The 24,353-nt window shown below is 38.6% G+C and overlaps 1 protein-coding gene across 1 annotated transcript; it reads left to right on the forward strand.

The window, feature by feature from the left end:
- The first annotated feature begins 21,598 nt into the window (after positions 1-21,598).
- Positions 21,599-22,664, forward strand: LOC149667328 (uncharacterized). The gene is made up of 2 exons (XM_089841434.1): positions 21,599-22,206; positions 22,367-22,664. Exons 1-2 carry the CDS (start codon positions 21,599-21,601, stop codon positions 22,662-22,664), a joined length of 906 nt encoding a protein of 301 aa, XP_089697560.1.
- Positions 22,665-24,353: the final 1,689 nt, after the last annotated feature.

A 24,353-nucleotide genomic window follows, 5' to 3' on the forward strand; every position in this document is an offset into this window, starting at 1 on the left:
CAAGTACCCTCAAGTACCCACTAGTACCTACAAACACCCACAAGTACCCTCAAGTACCCACAAGTACCCACAAGTACCTACAAACACCCACAAGTACCTACAAACACCCACAAGTACCTACAAACACCCACAAGTACCTACAAACACCCACAAGTACCTACACAAACACAAACAAGTACCTACAAACACGCACAAGTACCTACAAACACCCACAAGTACCTACAAACACCCTCAAGTACCTACACAAACACCCTCAAGTACCTACACAAACACCCTCAAGTACCTACACAAACACAAACAAGTACCTACAAACACGCACAAGTACCTACAAACACCCACAAGTACCTACAAACACCCACAAGTACCTAAAAACACCCACAAGTACCTACACAAACACAAACAAGTACCTACAAACACGCACAAGTACCAACAAACACCCACAAGTACCTACAAACACCCACAAGTACCTACAAACACCCTCAAGTACCTACACAAACACAAACAAGTACCTACAAACACGCACAAGTACCTACAAACACCCACAAGTACCTACAAACACCCACAAGTACCTACAAACACCCACAAGTACCTACAAACACGCACAAGTACCTACAAACACGCACAAGTACCTACAAACACGCACAAGTACCTAAAAACACGCACAAGTACCTGCAAACACGCACAAGTACCTACAAACACGCACAAGTACCTGCAAGCACCCACAAGTACTTACAAGCACCCACAAGTACCTACAAACACCCACAAGTACCCTCAAGTACCCACAAGTACCCACAAGTACCTACAAACACCCACAAGTACCTACAAACACCCACAAGTACCTACAAACACCCACAAGTACCTACAAACACCCACAAGTACCTACACAAACACAAACAAGTACCTACAAACACGCACAAGTACCTACAAACACCCACAAGTACCTACAAACACCCACAAGTACCTACAAACACGCACAAGTACCTACAAACACGCACAAGTACCTACAAACACGCACAAGTACCTACAAACACGCACAAGTACCTGCAAACACGCACAAGTACCTACAAACCCGCACAAGTACCTGCAAGCACCCACAAGTACTTACAAGCACCCACAAGTACCTACAAACACCCACAAGTACCTACAAACACGCACAAGTACCTACAAACACGCACAAGTACCTACAAACACGCACAAGTACCTACAAACACGCACAAGTACCTACAAACACCCACAAGTACCTACAAGCACCCACAAGTACCTACAAGCACCCACAAGTACCTAAAAGTACCTACAAGCACCCACAAACACCCACAAGTACCCACAAGCACCCACAAGTACCCACAAGCACCCTCAAGTACCCACAAGCACCCTCAAGTACCAACAAGAACCTAAAAACACCCACAAGAACCTACAAACACCCACAAGAACCTACAAACACCCACAAGAACCTACAAACACCCACAAGAACCTACAAACACCCACAAGAACCTACAAACACCCACAAGAACCTACAAACACCCACAAGAACCTACAAACACTCACAAGTACCTACAAACACGCACAAGTACCTACAAACACGCACAAGTACCCACAAACACCCACAAGTACCTACAAACACGCACAAGTACCTACAAACACCCACAAGTACCTACGAACACGCACAAGTACCTACAAACACGCACAAGTACCTGCAAACACGCACAAGTACCTGCAAGCACCCACAAGTACCTACAAGCACCCACAAGTACCTACAAGCACCCACAAGTACCAACAAGCACCCACAAGTACCAACAAGCACCCACAAGTACCTACAAGCACCCACAAGTACCTACAAACACCCACAAGTACCTACAAACACCCACAAGTACCTACAAGCACCCTCAAGTACCCACAAGTACCCTCAAGTACCCACAAGAACCTAAAAACACCCACAAGAACCTACAAACACGCACAAGTACCTACAAACACCCACAAGTACCTACAAACACGCACAAGTACCTTCAAACACCCACAAGTACCTACAAACACGCACAAGTACCCACAAACACCCACAAGTACCTACAAACACGCACAAGTACCTACAAACACCCACAAGTACCTACAAACACGCACAAGTACCTACAAACACGCACAAGTACCTGCAAACACGCACAAGTACCTACAAACACCCACAAGTACCTGCAAGCACCCACAAGTACCTACAAGCACCCACAAGTACCTACAAGCACCCACAAGTACCAACAAGCACCCACAAGTACCTACAAGCACCCACAAGTACCTACAAACACCCACAAGTACCTACAAACACCCACAAGTACCTACAAGCACCCACAAGTACCTACAAGCACCCTCAAGTACCCACAAGTACCCTCAAGTACCCACAAGAACCTAAAAACACCCACAAGAACCTACAAACACGCACAAGTACCTACAAACACCCACAAGTACCTACAAACACGCACAAGTACCTTCAAACACCCACAAGTACCTACAAACACGCACAAGTACCTACAAACACGCACAAGTACCTGCAAACACGCACAAGTACCTACAAACACCCACAAGTACCTACAAACACCCACAAGTACCTACAAGCACCCACAAGTACCTACAAGCACCCACAAGTACCTACAAGCACCCACAAGTACCTACAAGCACCCACAAGTACCTACAAGCACCCACAAGTACCTACAAGCACCCACAAGTACCTACAAGCACCCACAAGTACCTACAAGCACCCACAAGTACCTACAAGCACCCACAAGTTCCTACAAGCACCCACAAGTACCTACAAACACCCACAAGTCGGTAATCTGGCTAATGACCAGTCGTCGGTAATCTGGCTAATGACCAGTCGTCGGTAATCTGGCTAATGACCAGTCGTCGGTAATCTACCTTAATTACCAGTCGTCGGTAATCTACCTTAATTACCAGTCGTCGGTAATCTACCTTAATTACCAGTCGTCGGTAATCTACCTTAATTACCAGTCGTCGGTAATCTACCTTAATTACCAGTCGTCGGTAATCTACCTTAATTACCAGTCGTCGGTAATCTACCTTAATTACCAGTCGTCGGTAATCTACCTTAATTACCAGTCGTCGGTAATCTACCTTAATTACCAGTCGTCGGTAATCTACCTTAATTACCAGTCGTCGGTAATCTACCTTAATTACCAGTCGTCGGTAATCTACCTTAATTACCAGTCGTCGGTAATCTACCTTAATTACCAGTCGTCGCAGCGGCCGCATCAACGTCACGACGGCAATATTAAAACCGTCTTATCACACTATCGATAGGCCATTCCAACCAAAAGGCAATAAGAAGAAACAATCGGATTATTATGAGGCAACTATACGTTAAAAAAGGCCAATATTGGTCACGCTGATATTTCCCAATAAAACAGTGTATAAATGCTAAAATATCGCAGATTGGGGCAATTTTTAAAATTTAAATTAAACATACTTAAAACTAATTTTTCTTAATAACAAGAAAAATGGTCCTAGATTATAGTGTAAAGTTTCATTTAAGATCGTTCCCAAAACTAACCAACGTATAGTTTTTCTAAATCACGAATAACCGATTTGTTTTTTTCCAAAAATTTCCCATGTTATTTCTATGGGAAAAATTCCTGTTTTTCATCAAAAGGTGTGATTAATTTTATGGAAATGAAAACCACCCTTAGCAACTTTATTTTTTATAAATTAGACTAATTAATGGATCTCTTTGAAATTTTAACCACATATTGAGGGCCCGAATTGTAGTTCTGTGGAATTTATTCAGAACAATTAATGCAATACAAAAAAAAACTACATCCAAACAAAAAACCTTCCTTATACATTAAGAGCAGTATGAAGTCTTATCTAAGAGAGCTACCGCTCTCTCAGAATGATAATGTTATTAAGAGTATATAGGAAGAGTATATATCAAGTGTATTACGAATGTATATAACAGGAGTATATAACATCTTTCATTCTTTAAAAAATGAAGTATTACGAAAACGTTTTGGATTGAAAATATTTGTTCTTCTTCGGGTTGACCTTGGTTGTTGTGTACTTGCTGTAAATGTGTAATTGGTGCTCGTGTGCTGTGTACGGCGGATACAGAAATTGTCTTGGGAAATGGGGAAGTTCCCGGAGAAATTCGAGTAGCGCTGTTCGGGTGTTGTCCAGCGTCTGAGCAGTCGTCATGCCAGAAGGACTTAAAAGTCCTAATGTTTGATATTGATGTTGTACGTAGCGGTTCGAGTTTACGCGGTGTAATTACAACCACTATTTGCTTTTGGTCTGGTCTTGACGTTTGAAGTATAGTATAAGATCGGATCTGTTTTGCTGAAATCGGTGAATGAGTTTGAGTTGTTAAGACTGAAGTTTGATTTTGCAAGGGTCGTGGTGTTGGAGATGTGTTCTGCGTTGCCGAGGTCGGTGAATAAATTTGAGTTGTTGAAATTGAAGTTTGTTTTTGTATGGGTGGTGGTAATCTTCCTAGTCTGACTCTTGGAGTGGCTCGGTAAGTATTGGCCGCAGGATCGGGTAGATTGGTTAAATTTTGCCGCAAATGCTTAACACAATTGTCCTCTACCTGTTGTACTTCTTGTGCCGTGTTGGGTTCAGCGTAGTCGCTTTGAGGTACTGAACGGAGTAGGTGTGTCGGACGTATTTGGTGGTGAGTTCTCCGCAATGTTTTTCCGTCATTTATCTTCAGGATAGACGACAAGGGCTCTTTGCTTTCGTGTAGTACTTCTGCAGGTTTCCATTACCGAGGTCCGACATGGTAATATACTGGTCTCCCGGCCTTTAGGGTTTCAGGTATTGTGCGGTGCGCGTGATTTTGACGTTTAACCATTGGGTTTTTTATCCTGTTAGGTTTGTGAATATGACCAGTTGAGAAGTGCGTTCGAAGTGTTTGTTTGGTTTATAGTTAACGGTGTTCTGGTACGGCGTCCTTTTAACATCTCGCTGGGTGTCGGTAGGTTTCCAATGGGCGTCGAACGATATTCCACAAGAACATACTGTAGGTCATGACCTTCCTGTTGCTCTTTGATTGCCAGGTTTTTTATTGTTTGTATGGTTCGTTCTGTCATACCGTTGCTTTTTAAGGATGATATGCGCTGGATGTTACGTGTTCTACTGCCCATTATTGGAGTAAACCCTTGAAAAAGGTTAAAGGGAGGACCATTATCAGACAGCAATTTCTGCGGAGCACCTTATCGACATAATTGTGTATTTAGGAACTTTATTATCGCTTTATCAATAGTGCTTCGTAACTCTTGAGCTTCTAAGCATTTGTAGTAATAGTCAACTAGAATGATGAGATTTGTATTATTTTTGTGAAAGAGATTCGCACCAACTGTGTGCGAGGGTAGCTGAGGTACATCGTGAGGCGTAAGCGCATAGCGTGTTGGAGTGGTCCCTTTTTTCAGCAAGTTGTACAGTTCTGGACATACTTTGTGATGTCTCTTTTCACTTGTGGCCAGTAGAGATATAGCTTGGCGATTATTCCTTGATGAACCGAGTGAATTTGGGTCATGGCATCACGGCGGAGCACTTCGAAACGTAAAGCGCATCCCCTCGGTAAATTAGGCCTTCTGATGCATGAAGTTGTTCTTTTATCGCCCAGAACGGCATTAACTCGCTGTGTAATTTTTCGCATGCAGATCGCCATCCTTCTTTTATGTAGAACAGTATCGTTTGTGCAGGTGGCTCAGATGCGTTAGCGTTGTTGAATTTAGTTTGTTTTCCTTGCAACAGAGACACACTCCCGGCTCATCGGTTTCTAAGTAGGATGAGTCCATTTCTGTCGTGGATTGATGAGCACGTGACAGCGTGACAGCCACTTGTAAATGAGTGCCAAGTATGTTGACCATCGTTATTTGGTATCTGAGCAGGCGAAGAACTAAGCGCTGGATGCGTAGTGAGAGTCTTAATGATGACAATTAAAGGTTTATGATCGGCCTGTACGATAAAGGGGACTCCAATGACATAATAGTGGAATCTTTCCCACGCGTAGAGTAGACTATGTCTAGAAGTTCACGTTCTATTGGCGCGTAGTTTAGTTGAGTGCGGGTGAAAGAGGTTGAAGCATACTCAACAAGTTTACCATTTCGGAGTAGTAGTGCACTGACCCCTATTAGGCTGCTTTCTACTGATATTGTCCTGGTGGCTTGCGAATTGTAATACGCCAGTACTGGGGACAAGGAGATGTTAGGTTTTATGAAGACAGCTTCCCTCTTTGCGTCCCACATGAGTGAGACCTCTTTCTTCAGGACCTCGCGTAGTGGAGCTGTAATTGTTGAGTGTTGGGGCAGGAATTTTGCCAAATAGTTCACCATGCCAAGGAATCTTAGTAGCGATTCTTTGTCTGTTGGGGACGGTATTCATTGAATCGCTGGAACTTTTGGTGGTAAAATTTCGAGGCCTTTGGAGGACAGGATGTCGCCCAAGTATTCAATTTTGATACCGCTAGTTGCTGGAAATAATTCTGACGCCGAGGAGAGACCATAAGGTAGCCTGAGGAATCTGTATCGTCCGTAAGGTTTTGCGAATTTACACAAGTAAGAGCTTGGTTCATCGAGCTCTATGTGCCAGAACGAACTTTGCGTGTCCTGGACGGTGTAGATCAGCGTAGATTTGTTGAGCGGTAGACATTGGATAGTAGAGTTCCGGGTTTGACCTTCCCTTTTGTTTTCACTACTACCATTGGGTGGACCAAATCGGTGAGCTCCGCGACGGGCGCTATGATGCCTAACTGTTGCATGCGTTGCAATTCCCATTTTACTCTTGATTGCACCCACACAATACAATAATGGTTAGCATCCTTTTTCTACGATGGTAAAAAACGATTTAAACCCTATCAGAGTTGATAATGTTAAAGATAATAAACACTTCTTGTTAAATTGTGAACTAAACTTTATTCATCTGTTTTATTTAAACATTAGTAATAACTAATGTGGATACGACTAGTATCGCGCTTTGTACTAACGCATCTTAACGTAAATAAACTTGTTCACTATACGTAACACAGAAGTGATTTTTTTTATATTTAACGATAGGCTACCTCCTCTATTTTTTATCAAAAGTGATTTTATTTAACTTACCAATTATATCTGATGAGAGAATAGTAACTCTACCAACTGAACATATCAGTTTCAGCAACCCTTCATATCTAGATATCACAGTTACCACTTCCACAGTTTCCAGTTTGAGCGACCATTTCGGGCATTAATTTTCCAATTTGAACGACCCTTTCGAGCAGTAGGTTTCCAATTTGAGCGACCCTTTCGGGCAATAGGTTTCCAATTTGAGCGACCCTTTCGGGCAATAGGTTTCCAATTTGAGCGACCCTTTCGGGCAATAGGTTTTCAATTTGAGCGACCCTTTCGGGCCATAGGTTTCCAATTTGAGCGACCCTTTCAGGCAATAGGTTTCCAATTTGAGCGACCCTTTCGGGTGATAAGTTCATTTTACAAAGCTCCTAGAGCTAGGATTTCCATCAACCCATCAACCATTAATTACGGCTGATGATACAAAGCTTCGAGAGCTAGGACTTTCACCAACCCCTTAGAGTTATAATACAAAGCTTCTACAGCTAGGGTTTCCATCAACCATTAAATACGGCGGATCATACAAAGCTTCGAGCGCTAGGACTTTCACCAACCCTTCAGGGTTATAATACAAAGCTTCTACAGCTAGGGTTTTCAACAACTCTGAAAGGTAAAGCTTCTAACCCTTCTGGGTTATAATTTCATTTTACCTAAGACCATTAAACACAGATTGACTAGAATGATAAGCTAAAACCCCTATCTTTCAACTTCAGCTCGTATCGTCGCCCCTAGCTGGAGAGTCCCGAAACTTTTCAAAGCATAGGTCAAGTGACCTTTATTATGTCGTCTGCTCTGTTGAATTTTTATTATTATACGGTCTAGGACAGGCACGGTTAGGTTTTCCCTCTCCGCTTTTTCGGCATTTATGTTCGTTTTCATATATAAGTAATGTGAAGGATTAGTTTGGGTTTTTAAGATGACAAGCAAAAGGTGCGATTTCGGAGTTAGAAAAAATTATCAACGATATTCTGATTAATCCCATATGAAAGGCATTAATTTCTACAAAATACCAAATCCCAAATATCAACTTTCTAAAAGTGAACCTAAGAGAGACTTTCGAGCTTTAACGGTTGTAATGACGTCTGCTATTTCATGCGCCAGTTTGTTTGATTGGAAATAGTTCCAATATTGTTCGCAGCCTGGCATTAGAGAGACACTTCCCACAAGGAACCACCAGCCCTATCTCCATTCCAGTCCATCTGCGTTTAATGGTCTCAGATTTTACAAAGCTCCTTGAGCTAGTATTTCCACCAACCATTGATTACGGCTGATTATACCAAAGCTTCGAGAGCTAGGACTATCACTAACCCTTTCGGGATATAATACAAAGCTTCGAGCGCTGGGACTATCGCTAACCCTTTCGGGTTATAATACAAAGCTTCTACAGCTAGCACTTTTACTCAATTTGAGCAACTCTTACTATAGCAGTGGCGTAGCGTGAATTTATCCCACCCGAGGCCAACCTTAAAGTTTCCGCCCTCCCTTTTTTCAATATTACGCTTATTAAGCTCTGTAATAAAGCTGTGATTATGTTTCACTATTTTCGAAAGGATTCAAATAAAACGTATTTCATAAAATTAACTTTTATTCTGCATGTTTTTGCTACGCAAAGTCTTAAGTATAGTGATAAAAGTCGATTTATACCGATTGTTCGATTGTCAAAATTTGTTAATCTCGACTTGAACATAGTAGACTTTAATACTTTTTAATCAATCTCAATTTCGAGAATCTTCTCTCAACTAGCATTACTTATGGCAGCTTTGACGATTACTATCACCATTATAACAATTTTGATCGATTTTTTCGAAAAATACGATTAACCACAAATAATCGAAAACTATTCAGAAGTTTATTCGCTTAAACAATACAACAATTTTAGATGATATTTTTTGAGATTGAATAATCTTAGTAAGATTTTAACTGACAAATGTATTCAATCGACAAAATTTTCCGAAAAATAATTATGTAGAAAAAAGGGTCGTACTCTACGTTCGGTTAAATTAAAAATATTTTCTATTTTCTAAATCCACTTGCTTTGAAGTTTAACTTTAAGCGTAATATTTTGTAATTTGAGCTTAGTTAAAAATATCCAAATCATTTTTTTTAGTAGAGATTCATCTGCAATATTGTCACTATTATTTTTTATTAGAATTTAACATGTATACGTTTTTCTCCGTATCAGTTATTTATGATAAGATCGCCTAACTCACTTATTGTTACTATCTTTTCGATAAAACCCAATTCCAAAAAGCCATAGTTATTACGTTAGTGGACTATATAGCAAAATACTTTCGTCCAAACACCAAAAAAAGTATATCTGTGATATTTTTGCTATAGGGATCTCGTGATACCACCTTAAACTAGTAGCAAAATTACACAGGATTTAGTGGGCAAACTGAATTAAGTGTTTATGAACTTAACGTCTTTGATTACCGGGCTTGAAAATTACTTTTGCTTACCGTATCGTCGAAATGGCGATAAAAGCAACAGTTAATGTGTAACATCAGAAGGGAATAATAGATAATGCTATCTTTTTAATTCGAAAATGAATGCCTTCGATTCTTGTTGCGAAACCCATCCATATTATCTAAACATAAACGTCCGAGACTCAAACAAAGAGGGCTTAGTGTAATATAAAAGGGTCAAGGTAAAAATGGGAAGTGAAACAATATTTGAGGATCACCAACATACCTCTTCTCTATAGCCTGTCTCTCAGGAGAAGTAAAAATGCACTCGTCCCTACCGCCTACTATATTTCCACCAGAGAGTCACACACTTGAAACACTTTTGATCATTTACTTCTAAAAGACTTCTCTATTCCGTTTTTATTAACTAATGATATCAATACTCATCTTTAATAAATTTGGAAAGAGTTTCATGGTACAGTGGAGTAAAGTCTCAATATCTCGCTTTATACAAACTATTAAATGTATCCAGTCTTTCGACTTCATACCCAATCTTCGTTACTCGTCCTTTATAGACTTTGACTACAGATTTTTCAGTTAAGAGAGGTTTTTCTCAAATAATTTATTAAAATTATATGATATTAATTCATTTTATCTGAAGTTACTTATTATTCTTCTAGTTGTATCGTTTTAAGATTCGTTTTTCCTAAAGTATGCCTCTTTCGCGAGTCTCTGAAAGACCTCAAAATTGTGTAGTTAGATTGTTGATGACAGTTAATAGAATAGTGGTCAGTACAGTTTTTCAGATATCCGTGAACTGTGAATACGATCCGGAAATTGAGAACCCTTTTGTTCAGATTAGGAAACTGCGAACGCGATTCCCTAGGGTGTAACAACATTCAGACAGACCAACAAAAGCACAGACAGATGGATACGTCGAGAACAGAACGTTTCAAGAACAATCATCACTCAGTGAAGTAAAAAATCTAGCCTCTATATTGGCTTCAATATGAGTCCAATATATCGGTTAGAAATTTGCCCAAATGAGGGTTTGATTTTAGTCCTATATCGGTTAGAAATTTGTCCAATGTGGGCTTGATTGATGTGTGAATAATATCCTGACAATTTCTGGGTAATAACTGATCCCTTAATAGATGATTCTAAATCCAATTTTGGATGAGACTCCAAATCTGGCTTATCATTCGACAATCCCATTTTGGACACTAGTTACGTTATCCAAAAATAGATGAAAAACTGTGCTGCCTCAGAGTCAGCCGTTTGGATTCATTTACATCCAATTTTAGACAAAAAATTTTAATAGTGCACGCTTGGGAAATATTCAAGTGCTAATAGAGTAATGATGAGGGTACTATTTATCGTGTATGTGATTCAATTTAGTAACCTTGTTTTTAATGTTCTCATGTTACCACGCTTTGTGGTACACTTCTCTCGAAGATAAGTATTATATACTTCTGATAATATTGACAATCACAATGTTTTATTGATAGTTCATACCATTATCAGTTTTTTAAATACTATTACTTGTCAATGATTAAAACTTTGCGTTTTTTCGTTAATATAGGCTTTAAAAAATTTAAACCTTATCAAAGTTTATCGTAAAAAAATAATAGTGGCGGTTACTCGTCCAAATACTAATCGATAAAAGAAACCAAAACCACATTTGTATCAAGAAATATATGGATCATAATTTTTTTTCGAAATCGAATACAACGTATCGCAAAAAACTTTTTTGATTAAAATTCTTCTGATTATGTTGAAAATTTTAGTTTTTCGGAAAAAATACTTACGATTAATAATTGCGTCAATCTACCTTTTTTCCAAATCAAAACGAGACGAAATACTTATATATAATCATCGTTTTACAAATTTTGGTATGTTAATATTTTTGAATAATAGTTAACCGATCCCCGAGCCCTAATAACAATGTTAGGTAACCTCTTTCAAGTTTCGACTAAACTGTACAATCTAATCCCTTAGAATAGAGATCAGTTCACCCCTCACGCTACACCACTAAATGATACATAACTTTCATAGATACCTCATTCATCTTACAAAGCTCCTATATCTAGGATTCCCACCAACCATTGATTACGGCTGATTATGCAAAGCTTCGAGAGCTAGGACTTTCACCAACCCTTTCGGGTTATAACAAAGCTTCTACAGCTTGGCTTTTCAACAACAATGATAGTCAGTTGAAATTTTCTCTTCAAGACCCGGCAGAAGAGACATGTTAAAAGAATCAAAAAACATTTTCAGGGCCGTGTTTCTTTTTAAAAAATTTTGTATTAAAATCTCCAACTACAACTGTCGAAACAGCGGCATCATATCTAATATCGAATAAAGGATTAAAATCCTCAAAAACAGATCTCAAACTCGCTCCGGGCGATTTTTACAACAAAACAACAGTCGTCGGTTCATTTTCAATGGAAACATCCAACCAGAAACGTTCCACATGCGAATTTCTGAAAAGTCTATCAGTTCGCAAAACCCTATTATCCAAATCGTTAACAACATTTTCGGGTGTGTCTTTTAAATAAATGGAAGAACCAAACGCAATTCTACGTGCCGTTCTTGGCAGATATACCGCCCACTTCCTTAAAGGATGGCACACTAAAATCATCGGTATCTTTCTTCCACGTTTCAACAAAGCATAATAACTGGGCATTTTTTATTACCGTGTCTGCTAAAATATCTTCCAAATGCGCGTTTAAGGATTGCACATTATGAACATAAATGTAAACCGGTTCGTTCAAAAACGGTAATACAATACTCTTCGTATCTCGTAATCTTCGAAGTTCCATTTCTACTTCATTGTTTTTAGGCGCATTTGGAACTTGATATTTACCCTCAATATAAAAACCGGAGGCGTTTCTAGCCCTACTACAAGCAACGTACAAATGAGTTCTCTCTAAGGATTATGCTTTAAACAGATGTAGTATAGCTTAAGTAATATATAAACATCCATTTTAAATAATAATATTAAAAAAATCTTTGGAATATCAAAATGAAATAGAGCTTTAAAGCTACAAAAGTACTAAATGCATCATAATTACGAAAAATATTTCCACATATTCACTTTATATTATGGATAAAGGGAATATTATGGTTCTGTAGGATTTCTTTACACATCAAAACAAAACGAACTTCTAACGCAGCGCACTACTGTAACAACGGACGGACACACACAGACAAAAACATAGACTGCTTTTTAACTCTTTCCGTATTAATTTTGAATTGAGAAACAAGATTATCTTAAATATTAAAATAAATATAATTAATATTTAATATTTTCTTCGTTAGTTATTCGCCTTATTGAACGTTACATCGTTTTAAAAAAGAACAATTAAACATTCTTGAGAGACTTGATAATTTCAATCATGTCAGGAGACACCGCTAGAGGCATGACCGAGTTGGCTACCCTCTCAGACGCAGTGAGCTTGGGCTGCCTCTAGTGGCAACAGGGAAATTATCCAGTATGTAGGCGTGCCCCTGGAAGTTTGTTTTACTGTAGGTAATCGTATTGGTCTATAAACTTCCGGTGTTCATAGGATATTTCGAGATTTTGAAATATAGGTTTTGGTTTTAGACTATAAATTTGTTTTAATTTACCGTAATGAATACCGGAGAAAAATCGACAAAAATAGTCTAATTTGTAATACAGTACTCTTAAATAGCGCAGGCGCAAAAATCGAGACGGAAGGCAGAGTTTTACCCTCTTGTCTTTCCGTCTTAAATAGATGCAAAACGTGTAATGTAAGCATGGGAATTTTCAGATTTTGATATTTTAGGGTGAGATTTCGGGATTTTAGGTGAAGATTTCGGGATTTTCAGATTTTAGGGTAGGGATTTCGGGATTTTCAGATTTTGAGGTAGGGATTTTGGGATTTTCAGATTTTCACGTGAGATTTTGGGATTTTCAGATTTTGACGTGAGACTTCGGGATATTCAGATTTTAAGGGTAAGATTTCGGGATTTCGAGATTTTCGAGAGGGATTTTCATAGATTTCAAACGAACTGTACGGGATTTTGACAAACGTCCGACCCCTCGCTATGGGTTTCGTGTGACAATGTTGAAACCTATAAAGTGTGCCTCTTTAACTAAGCTTTATAGAATTTTTTAAGTGTTATATTGATAAAACACATCCATACATTCCATTAAAGTTCTAAAGCACAGTAAGATGGTATCGAAATTTGCAACGGTTACGGAAGAGAACTTTAGACTTTAAGCGGAGCAAAATATTTCTGAATGGAACGCCGTATCCCTGAATAAAAAGGGGCCTCTTTTTATATTAATAAGATTAAATTTGAAAATTAAGACAAATCATAGTGCGATGGGGGGGGGTTAAATAAATGTGACGAGGTTGTTAGGGAAAGGGGCTGAGAAAACCTGACGAAGCGTGATTTTGAAAGACGAGGGGGTCAGAAATTTTTTTTCTTGTGACGTAGTTTATGGATGGTCTGTTTTTGCAACAGTGAACACTATTCCGAGTTCCTGAAATGTTCGGTCCTTTGAGATTAATCTGAGTTTGGACAAAACTTTTAAGAAACCAAAAGTCTTTTTTAGAAGGATTTAAGTTTAGACTCCATGGCGAGGACCTGATTATTCTTTTTGCCGTATTATTTGATTAATCAGCGAAGTAATAATGTTTTGTTGATTCCCTCCCATTGGACCGAAAGCAAAGAAGGGAGGTCCCATTGGACCGAAATCCCGCTCATTGGGCGGTTTACGAAAAGTGGAGATAGCCATGAATGGCTGCACCTAACGTTAGTGTACACTGCCTAGTTATCTCCAATAAAACGAAGAAGCAATGTGTTAACCGTGGAAACGGTTTCAAAGGCTTATGTAAATTAAAGGGAAAGCTAAAATAGGCAGTAAACCGTAACATTTTCTTTAATTTTACTTTAAAATGATACTTAAAACGAGAGATTTATATTTATATCAAGGTGAATATACATATTACACTATTTGTTGATTCTAAATTTTTTTTTATGTTTTGTTGTAATACAAGTTTACAGCAACAGAATCGAGGAAGAGACGTCCTCCTAACCAAACCAAACCTAATATAACAGTAATGTTTTGGAAGAGGCATATTATTTGAGAAGTCAATGAAGCGAAACATCAATATTTTGGAAAAGACGTAACATTGTTAAATGATTTAGAAAATATTACTAAACTAACTTAACCAAACCTAACCTAACATAACAGTAACGTTTTGTCAAAGGCATATTATTGGAGAAGTCAATGAAGCTAAACATCAATATTTTGGAAAAGGCGTAACATTGTTAAATTATTTATAAAATATTACTAACCTAGCTTAACCAAACCTAACCTAACATAACAGTAATGTTTTGGAAAAAGCATATTATTTGAGAAGTCAATTAAGCTAAACATCAATATTTTGGAAAAGGCGTAACATTGTTAAATGATTTATAAAATATTACTAGCCTAACCTAACCTAACCTAACCTAAACCGACCCTAACCTAACCTGTCCTAAATCAATGTCAATCCGTTGCATTCGAATCGATGGGATCTCCTTATCTTACGCAAATCCCAGTGGTTCGAAAACCCGCCGTTCCGCTAGTTTCTTATCTAGTTTGGCGTATTTCGGTTGAATGGGATTTCGGTTCATTGGGAATTCGGTCCATTGGGAGGATACCGTTTTGTTGGGTGGTGATGTAAACGGTGTGGGGTTCAGTCACCACCAGTGGACACCGGTTAATCGGCACCAATAAGGGAGAATGTCCGTGCAGGTCGTATTCCCTCAATCTTTGTCGCCCAGAAGCTTAGCTTGCAATTGACCGTCAATATACAAAAAGTTGTCAGACATTTATAAACCCTTCCTTCCTACCAGGATGGGAAATAAACATTTAAGGAAGTATTTAAACGCTACTAAGTCGACGGTAACTGTTTAAACGTTTTATTTCATGTTTTTTTATTTTAAAATTATTAGATAACAAAAACATAATTTAAAATAATTTCTAATCTTTATTTCAGCATTATATAAAGCGAGTATTCCATTTGTCGTTGCTATTCTTTTAAATGTCAAACACTACTGCGCGAAGCACTTTCTTGCGGTTAAGCATTACGTGTTGATTCCGAGTGTAGTAACACCAGAAAATGGCTTGGAACAGGATCGTGATGGTGACGATAGCGTTTGCCGTTAAGTAAAAGAGCAGGGGTAAATAACAATCCTCTAGACTCATGAAATGGTCATCCTTGGACTTGGGCATTTCCCACGTCCGAGCATCTAAAAAACTCTCACACCGTTGCTGCACTCGCTCCAGAGATTTTCGCTCGAACATTCTACCTAATCTGACACAGTGAATATTTATTATTAAATTCCTTTGCCCCAATATTTAAAAACATATTAGCCAGCCAATCAGACGCACGCTGAGTTAGAAATGAATCGTGAAGCAACAGAGCTTTAACTTGAGCTGGCGAGATTTAGAAAAACATTTTTACATCATTTTTAAGATTACCCCTGGTTGGCTGAAATTATTTAGGCAGTCAGAAAGTAGCGAGGGGTCGGACGTTCGGCATTTTAGTGTAAGGGATTTTGAGATTTCAAGGTTTTGACAAAGATTTTGAGATTTTGCCCCAGATTTTGAGATTCTGACTGGGATTTTAGAAATCTTGAAATCTAGTCCAAGATTTTAAGATTTCGGGATTTTCTAGGAGATTCTCAGATTTTTATCGCGATTTTTAGATTTCGAAGGAGATTTCAGGATTTTGTTTAGGATTTTCAGATTTTGAAGGAGATTGCGGGATTTTGTTCTGGATTTTCAGATTTTGAAGGAGATTTCGCGATTTGGAACAAGATTTTCAGATTTCGAAGGAGATTTTCAGATTTTTGATGAAATTTTGGGAATTTGCTGGGGATATCAAGATTTACAATCAACTTCCGTTGTTCAAAGGATATTTCTAGATTTTGAAATATAGGTTTATGTTTCAGACTTTAAATTTGTCTTAATTTACCGTAATGAATACCGGAGAAAAATCGACAAAAATAGTCTTATTTGTAATACAGAACTTATATAGCGCAGGCTCCAAAAAGCGAGACGGAAGGCAGAGCTTTACCCCCGTGTTTTCGCCTCTTAAATAGATGCAAAACGTGTATTGTATGCGTGGGGTTTTCAGATTTTGATATTTTAGGGTGAGATTTCGGGATTTTACGTTAAGATTTCGGGATTTCTAGAGTTTAATGTGAGATTTCGGGATTTTCAGATTTTTAGATTTTGACATGGGATTTTGGGATTTTTAGATTTTGACGTGAGATTTTGGGATTTTCAGATTTTTACGTGAGATTTTGGGATTTTTAGATTTTGACGTGAGATTTTGGGATTTTTAGATTTTGATGTGCGATTTAGGGAATTTTAGATTTTGACGTGAGATTTTGCGATTTTTAGATTTTATCGTGAGATTTTGGGATTTTAGATTTTGACGGGAGATTTTAAGGGTAAGATTTCGGGATTTCGAAATTTTTGAAAGAGATTTTAATTAGACTGTACGAATTTTGACAAACGTCCAATCCCTAGGAAAGTAGCCTTTGAGCCAGCTTATAGGCCAGGACAGAAAGGCCAAAAAAGGGCTTGACCTAGAACATTTGAACATAAAGATGAAAATTGGTACATGTGTTGTTTTTGACCCAACAAAAAATATACTAAAAGTCCCCTGCTGTAGAGCGCGAGCTTTCACCAACATCTTGGAAAATGGCCGCGGGGAATTACAGCTACAAAGTATTCCACGTTCTTCTTCAAAAGTTATCAAAATTGGTACACATTATGATTGGAGCCACATGAACATCATGCCAAAATTTCACAGCTCTGTGCTCAATAGTTTGGTCGCCATATTGGAAATTGGCCGCCGTGAATGCTAGGTACAGTATATTTCACCATTTTGTTGGAAAATTATGAAAATTATTATTAAAATCAGCACTGTGTGAACCTCATAGTAAAATATTGAAGCCATTAGTCTGATAGTTTAGCCGCCATGTTAGAAAATGGCCGCCATCAATGCCATTTAGATACTGTTTTTGGTTCAAAAATTATGAAAATTGGTAATTATTATGTTGAAGACCGTCTAAATATCATGCTTGAATATTGAAGACGTGCTTCTGATAGTTTGAGCGCCATCTTCGAAAATTACTGCTCGAAGTGCCAAATATATTACCGATATATAAATTTTTTCGATATTTTTTTATTGAGTAGATGATTTTCATGAACGTATAAAACGCCATAAAAATAACTATTTTCGAGTCTAAATTATCGACCCATCTTCAAAAATGAAATATTACTATCCTAAAATCTGGAAAAAAGAAAAGGAAAGCCATATTACTCGGATTTTGGTTAGGAAAAACCGTTTTATATGGGGTATATACATTCTAGTGTCGTTAAGGATTAGATTTAAGACACATTTTTAACATTTCGTTCATATTTCTCGTCATCCTGAAGATTTTTTATTATAGCTTATACCTTGACAATGACCACACATTACCCAGCAAGCTAATCCAGATCGTCTACATTCACAGTTCTTGACACAAGATGTTCTGCAGGCTGCAGGTACAAATAATGAGTGTTATAAGTTCATCTGATGCCGGAAGGAGAATGGTGTGGATGGGTCTTCGACTTTCGCGATCGCGAACCAATCCCCACTGTTCGGAATTAAATCGTTTCCTAGCTATTGTTGGACTTAAAGATACGGTCGGCAAAAATGTAGATTTGGGGCGTCGGTTGTTGGATGAAGCTTGGCGAGATCAAATGAGGACTTGACAGTATGTGTCAATTATCACCCTAAAAAAAAAGCGAAAAGAAATCTCTCTTCGGCAGCAGCTATGGCTCCCTTAGATGCAATATGGTCATTAAAAAAGCGCAACAAATTTGTAAGATGTTGATTATCTGTCATTACTTTAAACCACGCCTTATCATAACCACACCCAGTTACAGCATGTAAATGAAAGAAGTGTTCTCTTAACCTTTTTAACTCAAAGGACTGGCGGAGGGGCCCGAGTTCGGTGTGACGGTTCGGGAGTTCCTTGGGTTCGCCCTTGGTTCAGACCGTTCCTTGCCCCATTCCGTGAAGTTTTTGCTGGGCCGCTTTCTCCCCCGCTATTGGCCACCCTCTAGGGGTCGCGAATACACTATTTGTTTGGGCCGTATGGCACTGTTGTGCTTGGAGAGAACCCCCCCGTCCCCTCGAGTCTTCTGCTGCCTTAATCCTTCCCTGTCACCGACCACCTCCTGACTGGGCTCGCCGCTGACGGTGTCCAGCTTCAGTCACCTGCTCAAGTGGCGTTTGTCGGGCCCGCTGGCCGATCCCGTGTGCCATGACGGCGGTTCCGCAGATTAAATTTGGAATATGATGGGGAGGGGCGCTGATAAGGCCACCAGCTAGGTGTAGCGCCTAATCAAGGGCTCTGACATGCAATTATTATGAAAAATCTTCAGGATGACGATGAATATGTATGAAATGCTAGAGATATGTCTAAATTCTAATCTTAAACAACAGTAGAATGTATAAACCCCATATTAAATCATATTCTCTAATCAATATGTTGAGAATAACAGCTTAGAATAACTTTCTTTCAGAATTTAGGGCAATGATTTTCGTGTGGCCATTTTTAAAGATGGCGTCGATAATTTCGACTTCGAGCTGTCCATTTTTTGTTGTTCATTACGTTAATGAAAATCATCTACTCAATAAACAAATATCGAAAAAATTTATATATCAGTAATATATTTGGCACTTCGAGCAGTCATTTTCGAAGATGGCGCCCAAACTATCAGTAGCACGTCTTCAATATTCAAGTATGATATTTAGATGGTCTTCAACATAATAATTACCAATTTTCATAATTTTTGAACCATATACTCTATCTAAATGGCATTGATGGCGGCCATTTTCCAACATGGCGGCCAAAATATCTAACTAATGGCTTCAATATTTTACTATGAGGTTCACACAGCTCTGATTATAATACCTATTAATTTTCATAATTTTCCAACAATATGGTGAAATATACTGTACCTAGCATTCACGGCGGCCATTTTCCAATATGGCGACCAAACTATTGAACACAGAGCTGTAAAAGTTTGCCATGATGTTCATGTGTTTTTAATCATTATGTGCACCAATTTTCATAATTTTTGAAGAAGAACGTGGAATACATTAAAGCTGGCATTCCCGGCGGCCATTTTCCAAGATGGCGGCGAAAGCTCGCGCTCTACAGCAGGGGACTTTTAGTATATTTTTTGTTGGGTCAAAAACAACACATGTACCAATTTTCATCTTTATGTTCAAATGTTCTAGGTCAAACCCTAAAAGTCCTGGGCTACTAATCTCATTAAGCATAAAGATATATGTATTACCCCGCCACCAGATAGAATAATATGGTGTTATACAGAATATCAACCGAAACTTTTTAATTCGGTATTGGATCACACCCCGACAGTTGAATTTCACGAGGGTATATTAAACGTAAATCTATTAGACCCCAATGTCAAGAACTTTGTCATTCTCGATGACTTGCTCTGTGAAATTTCAAATAACAAGGATGTAACCAATTTGTTCATACGTGGATCCCATCATAAAAATACGTCGGTCTTCATTCTCATGCAAAACTTATATTATCCCGGGAAGGAAATAAGAACATTAAATTTAAACGCCCACTATCTGATAATATTCAAATCTACGCGAGACAAATCGGCTATATTTCATTTGGCGAAACAGATGTGCCCCACAAACAGTAAATACTTCATCGACGCATTCCATCAAGCCATATCTAGAGATTACGGGTATTTATGGGTTGATTTAAAACCAACCACGTCAGATGAACATCGGCTGCGAACGGGTGTTATACCGGGAGAAGAAGCTGCCGTCTTTGTACCAAAATGAAGAGAATACACACGCACCGAGATTTTTTAAAGTTTTTAACTACATGCAATCCGAGTCAGAGAAAACACGCAATCAAACACGCCAGTAATGACTCCATCAAAGCCATCGTGGAGGGGTGTATAAAGAATGTGAAATTATCAGATGATCAGAAGAAGCGACTGAAGAAATACACGCGAAAGTTAAGGAAGCTGTCTCAACAGAAAACAGTAGTGAAGCGAAAGAAGATTCTCTCTCAAAAAGGAGCTTTTCTCCCACTTTTGTTAGCACCACTCTTATCCCTTGCGAGCACGGCGGCGGGTGCTGCCATAAGTAGAGCTATTAATAGAAATGGCTAGGAAGATGATTCTAGTTCCGGAGGAAGTTTATCGTCGATTGAATTCGCAACCCAAAATCGAACTTGACGAACACCTAGATACCAATGCCGTTTTGAATAACAGAAAATTAAATAAATCGCAAAAGATAAATTTGTATAATCATCTATTATCGAGCGCCGTTAACAAAAGAAGGAGGAAGAAAACGGTTAAGGCGCCGAAAAAGAAGGACTGGTATCCGGAAATAGCTCTCGCTATTCCAGATACGCACCTCAAAAAGGCAATCTCTTTATACAAATGGATTCATAATAACACCAAGATTGACTGGATCGCTAATGGTGAACTGATATTCAAAGGTCACCCCATCGTCGGATCTAATATCGTGGACATACTACACGAATCCGTCAGGGCTTTAAGAAATAAACCAAAAGACACTGTCACCGGAATAGACCACTTTTACGAACTGCTTTCGAGTGAAAGTGTACCGAAAACCCTAATTAAAAATGTACAACATTATAACATAGATAGTCTACCAAATATTGACAGCGTAAATAGTTCACCAAGTGTTGTGCATAAACTTGATTTTTTACCTCCATCTCCGGAGTCTATGTTCGGTAATGGAAATTGGATTACTTTGTAATAAAGAATGATGTAAACGAATATACCGTGTGCACATTCTTTCACAATTCATTCACACATCATCATGGAAGGGTGTAATGATGCAGCGCCCACCGGGCTTTTAACGTCCCTATATTTAAATTCACCCAAAGTTAATACGGCGTTGTTAATATTAGTAATTATTATAATTATTGAACTATTTGACTTTGCGTATTGGTACGCCCAAAACAACGCGAACAGTACGAGACATGGATAAACTTGAAGAGATTTACTACAACGAAAGAGACCCGGGGAGTTACGGGGGCGTGCATGGACTATATCGCGCCGCTATCTCAGGGGGAATTAACGTCAACTTAAACGATGTTCGGGAATTTTTAATGCGTGAAGATACGTATACGCTACACAAACCGGCGAGATACAAATTCAAAAGAAACAAGACTATAGTGTATGGAATAGACGAACAGTGGCAAATTGACTTGGCAGACATGCAAAACATCAAACGTCACAACGACGGTGATCGATATTTGTTATGCTGTATCGATATTTTCAGCAAATTCGCGTTCGCAGTTGCGACCAAGGACAAAAAGGGTTCTACGATGGTAGCCGCATTTAGATCTATTTTAGAATCGGGTAGAAAACCCAAGGTTGTGCAATCCGACCACGGCAAGGAATTTCTTTGCAAAGAACTGCAAGAAGAATTTAAACGTAAGCGCATCAGGTTTTTCGCCACTCACTCGGAAGTTAAATCTAGCGTCGTCGAACGATTTAATCGAACTTTGAAAGCGCGCATGTACCGATATTTCACGCAAAACGATACGTATAGATACATCGACGTATTACCGGATTTATTGGAATCGTATAACAACAACTATCATAGATTACATGCAAACCGGTTGAAGTCACGAGTGAAAATTCCAAAAAGGTTTGGGATAACCTATACGGGCGTGTTGATTTTTCTCCCCAGCTTCCTAACCCTTTGAGGTGGGCGATCTAGTTAGAATAAGCAAAAATAAAAGGACATTTGAAAAGGGGTATTTAGCCAATTACACGGAGGAGTTGGTCAAAGTAACGGAACTAATAGCGAGGGATCCTCCAGTATATAAGCTCGCGGATCTAAACTCTGAACTCATTTCCGGTGTTTTCTACAAAGAGGAAATACAGAAAATTGGCACGGATCTCGAAAACTGTGAATTTAAAATCGAAAGGGTGTTACGAAAAAGAACTAAACCCGACGGTACCAAAGAACTGCTAGTTCGTTGGCGTGGATACAGTTCAGAATTTGATTCTTGGGTGCAAGAAATCGAAACAAGATGAGTTTTTACATCACACTACCCTCCGACTCATCGACGCAATATTTCAAGAACAACACCATAAGTAGGTTCCGCACATATCTACCGGAACCCATTAAACTCGACGGATCCTCGTACGAGGTTGGACTGGCCGAAATCAGCTACCCGAGAACTTGGAATAACGTGAAACAAGAATGCGCGTTCTTAATTCAGGATGCAACTTACGATGGCGATGTCGGAACAAACCTCAGGAACCAAGCCGGGGAGTATAAGAGTGTCGCAATAGACGCCTATCGAGAGACGCGTGACATAACCATATTTATCCCTCCTGGGTATTACGGTTCGGCGGAAGAATTATTAGAAATAATGTCAACCGACGATGATGATCAAAAAATAAACTCTAGGGTAGAATTTCATTACAACAAACCAAACCGTCGAGTGGCAGTCGAATTAAAGGGGGCGAACCGAGTTCGTATCCCCCACGAAGTTGCCATTATATTAGGTTTCACTAGAAACCCCGGTGAAGACGTCACCGTGGATAAGTCTATGACCGCGCCATACAGCTGCGACACGGATGGCGGGTTACACTCTATATTCGTATACTCCAATATAATTCAATGTCGATCGGTCGGAGACTCTGATGTTCCTCTTTTACGAATTATAAGTATAAATGGAAAGGATGGAGACACGGTCGAGAAGGAGTTTTCCAGACCGCATTACATGCCTATAGCGAACAACCAATTTCAAACCATCGAAATAAATATTATGAGCGAGATGGGCGTACCGGTACATTTCGAACGAGGAAAAGTTCACGTCACTCTTTACTTTAGACCCAGGAGACCCTGGACTCTGTTATAAAAGCGTCATGAAAATTATTAAACCCGTCACTTTCCACACGTTTGTCGGGGTTGCAATGATTATTTACGGCATCAATGATCACCAAAATGAACGAAATTTATCAAATCAATTGAAATTTTTTGATGCCGTAAATAATCATTTTTGAATTGCTTTTAAACCGACCAAAAAGATTGAATAGTAGGAGCACATTGATGGATTTTTAAAGAAAGGGGAACTAAGGGTTGCGTAAATGTTGTAAAGTTCATAATATGACTATTTCTAAAATAACCGCACCAATATGCATATACGGTCACACGTAGAATTTTCGAAAGAATTTTTGTGACTTGTTACTATAATGGTTAATGTGTAATAATAAGGCGTTGAAACTGTTGTCGATAATATCATTATAATGAATTTCTTTCACTGTGTAACTTTGATTAAAAATGTTATGTATATTAATTAAGGGCGGAATTTCGAAATCCAATAGTACAATTGATATTAAAATTTGTCATTAATTGTAAAAATACAATTTTTGAACAAAAAAGGGCATAAAGTTAAGATTGGATTGGAATCTTTTTTGCTTAGCTTGGTTTTTATTCTGTATCGGACAATTGGAAATGAAATAAAAAACAAAACAAAAATAATATGCCCGAGAAAAAACCTTTAGTCGTTGCTCAAACGTCCAATCAATCGCATAATACAGGAAAATATTTATGTTTCGTAAAATTTAGTAGCGCGATGACCCGGGCAATAATGTCAATCGGGATAATACTAGAAGGAGATAATAGAAGAAGGATGACATTCTATAACCTCTTAATACTTCTAGTTAGGTAACATGCTTCTTTCCAGGCTCACTTTTTCTGTTTTTTCTTCCTGC

Source organism: Phalangium opilio, unplaced genomic scaffold, assembly GCF_054372755.1.
Source record: "Phalangium opilio isolate 3A_F unplaced genomic scaffold, DU_Popi_V2 ptg000059l_1, whole genome shotgun sequence".
Taxonomy (NCBI): domain Eukaryota; kingdom Metazoa; phylum Arthropoda; class Arachnida; order Opiliones; family Phalangiidae; genus Phalangium; species Phalangium opilio.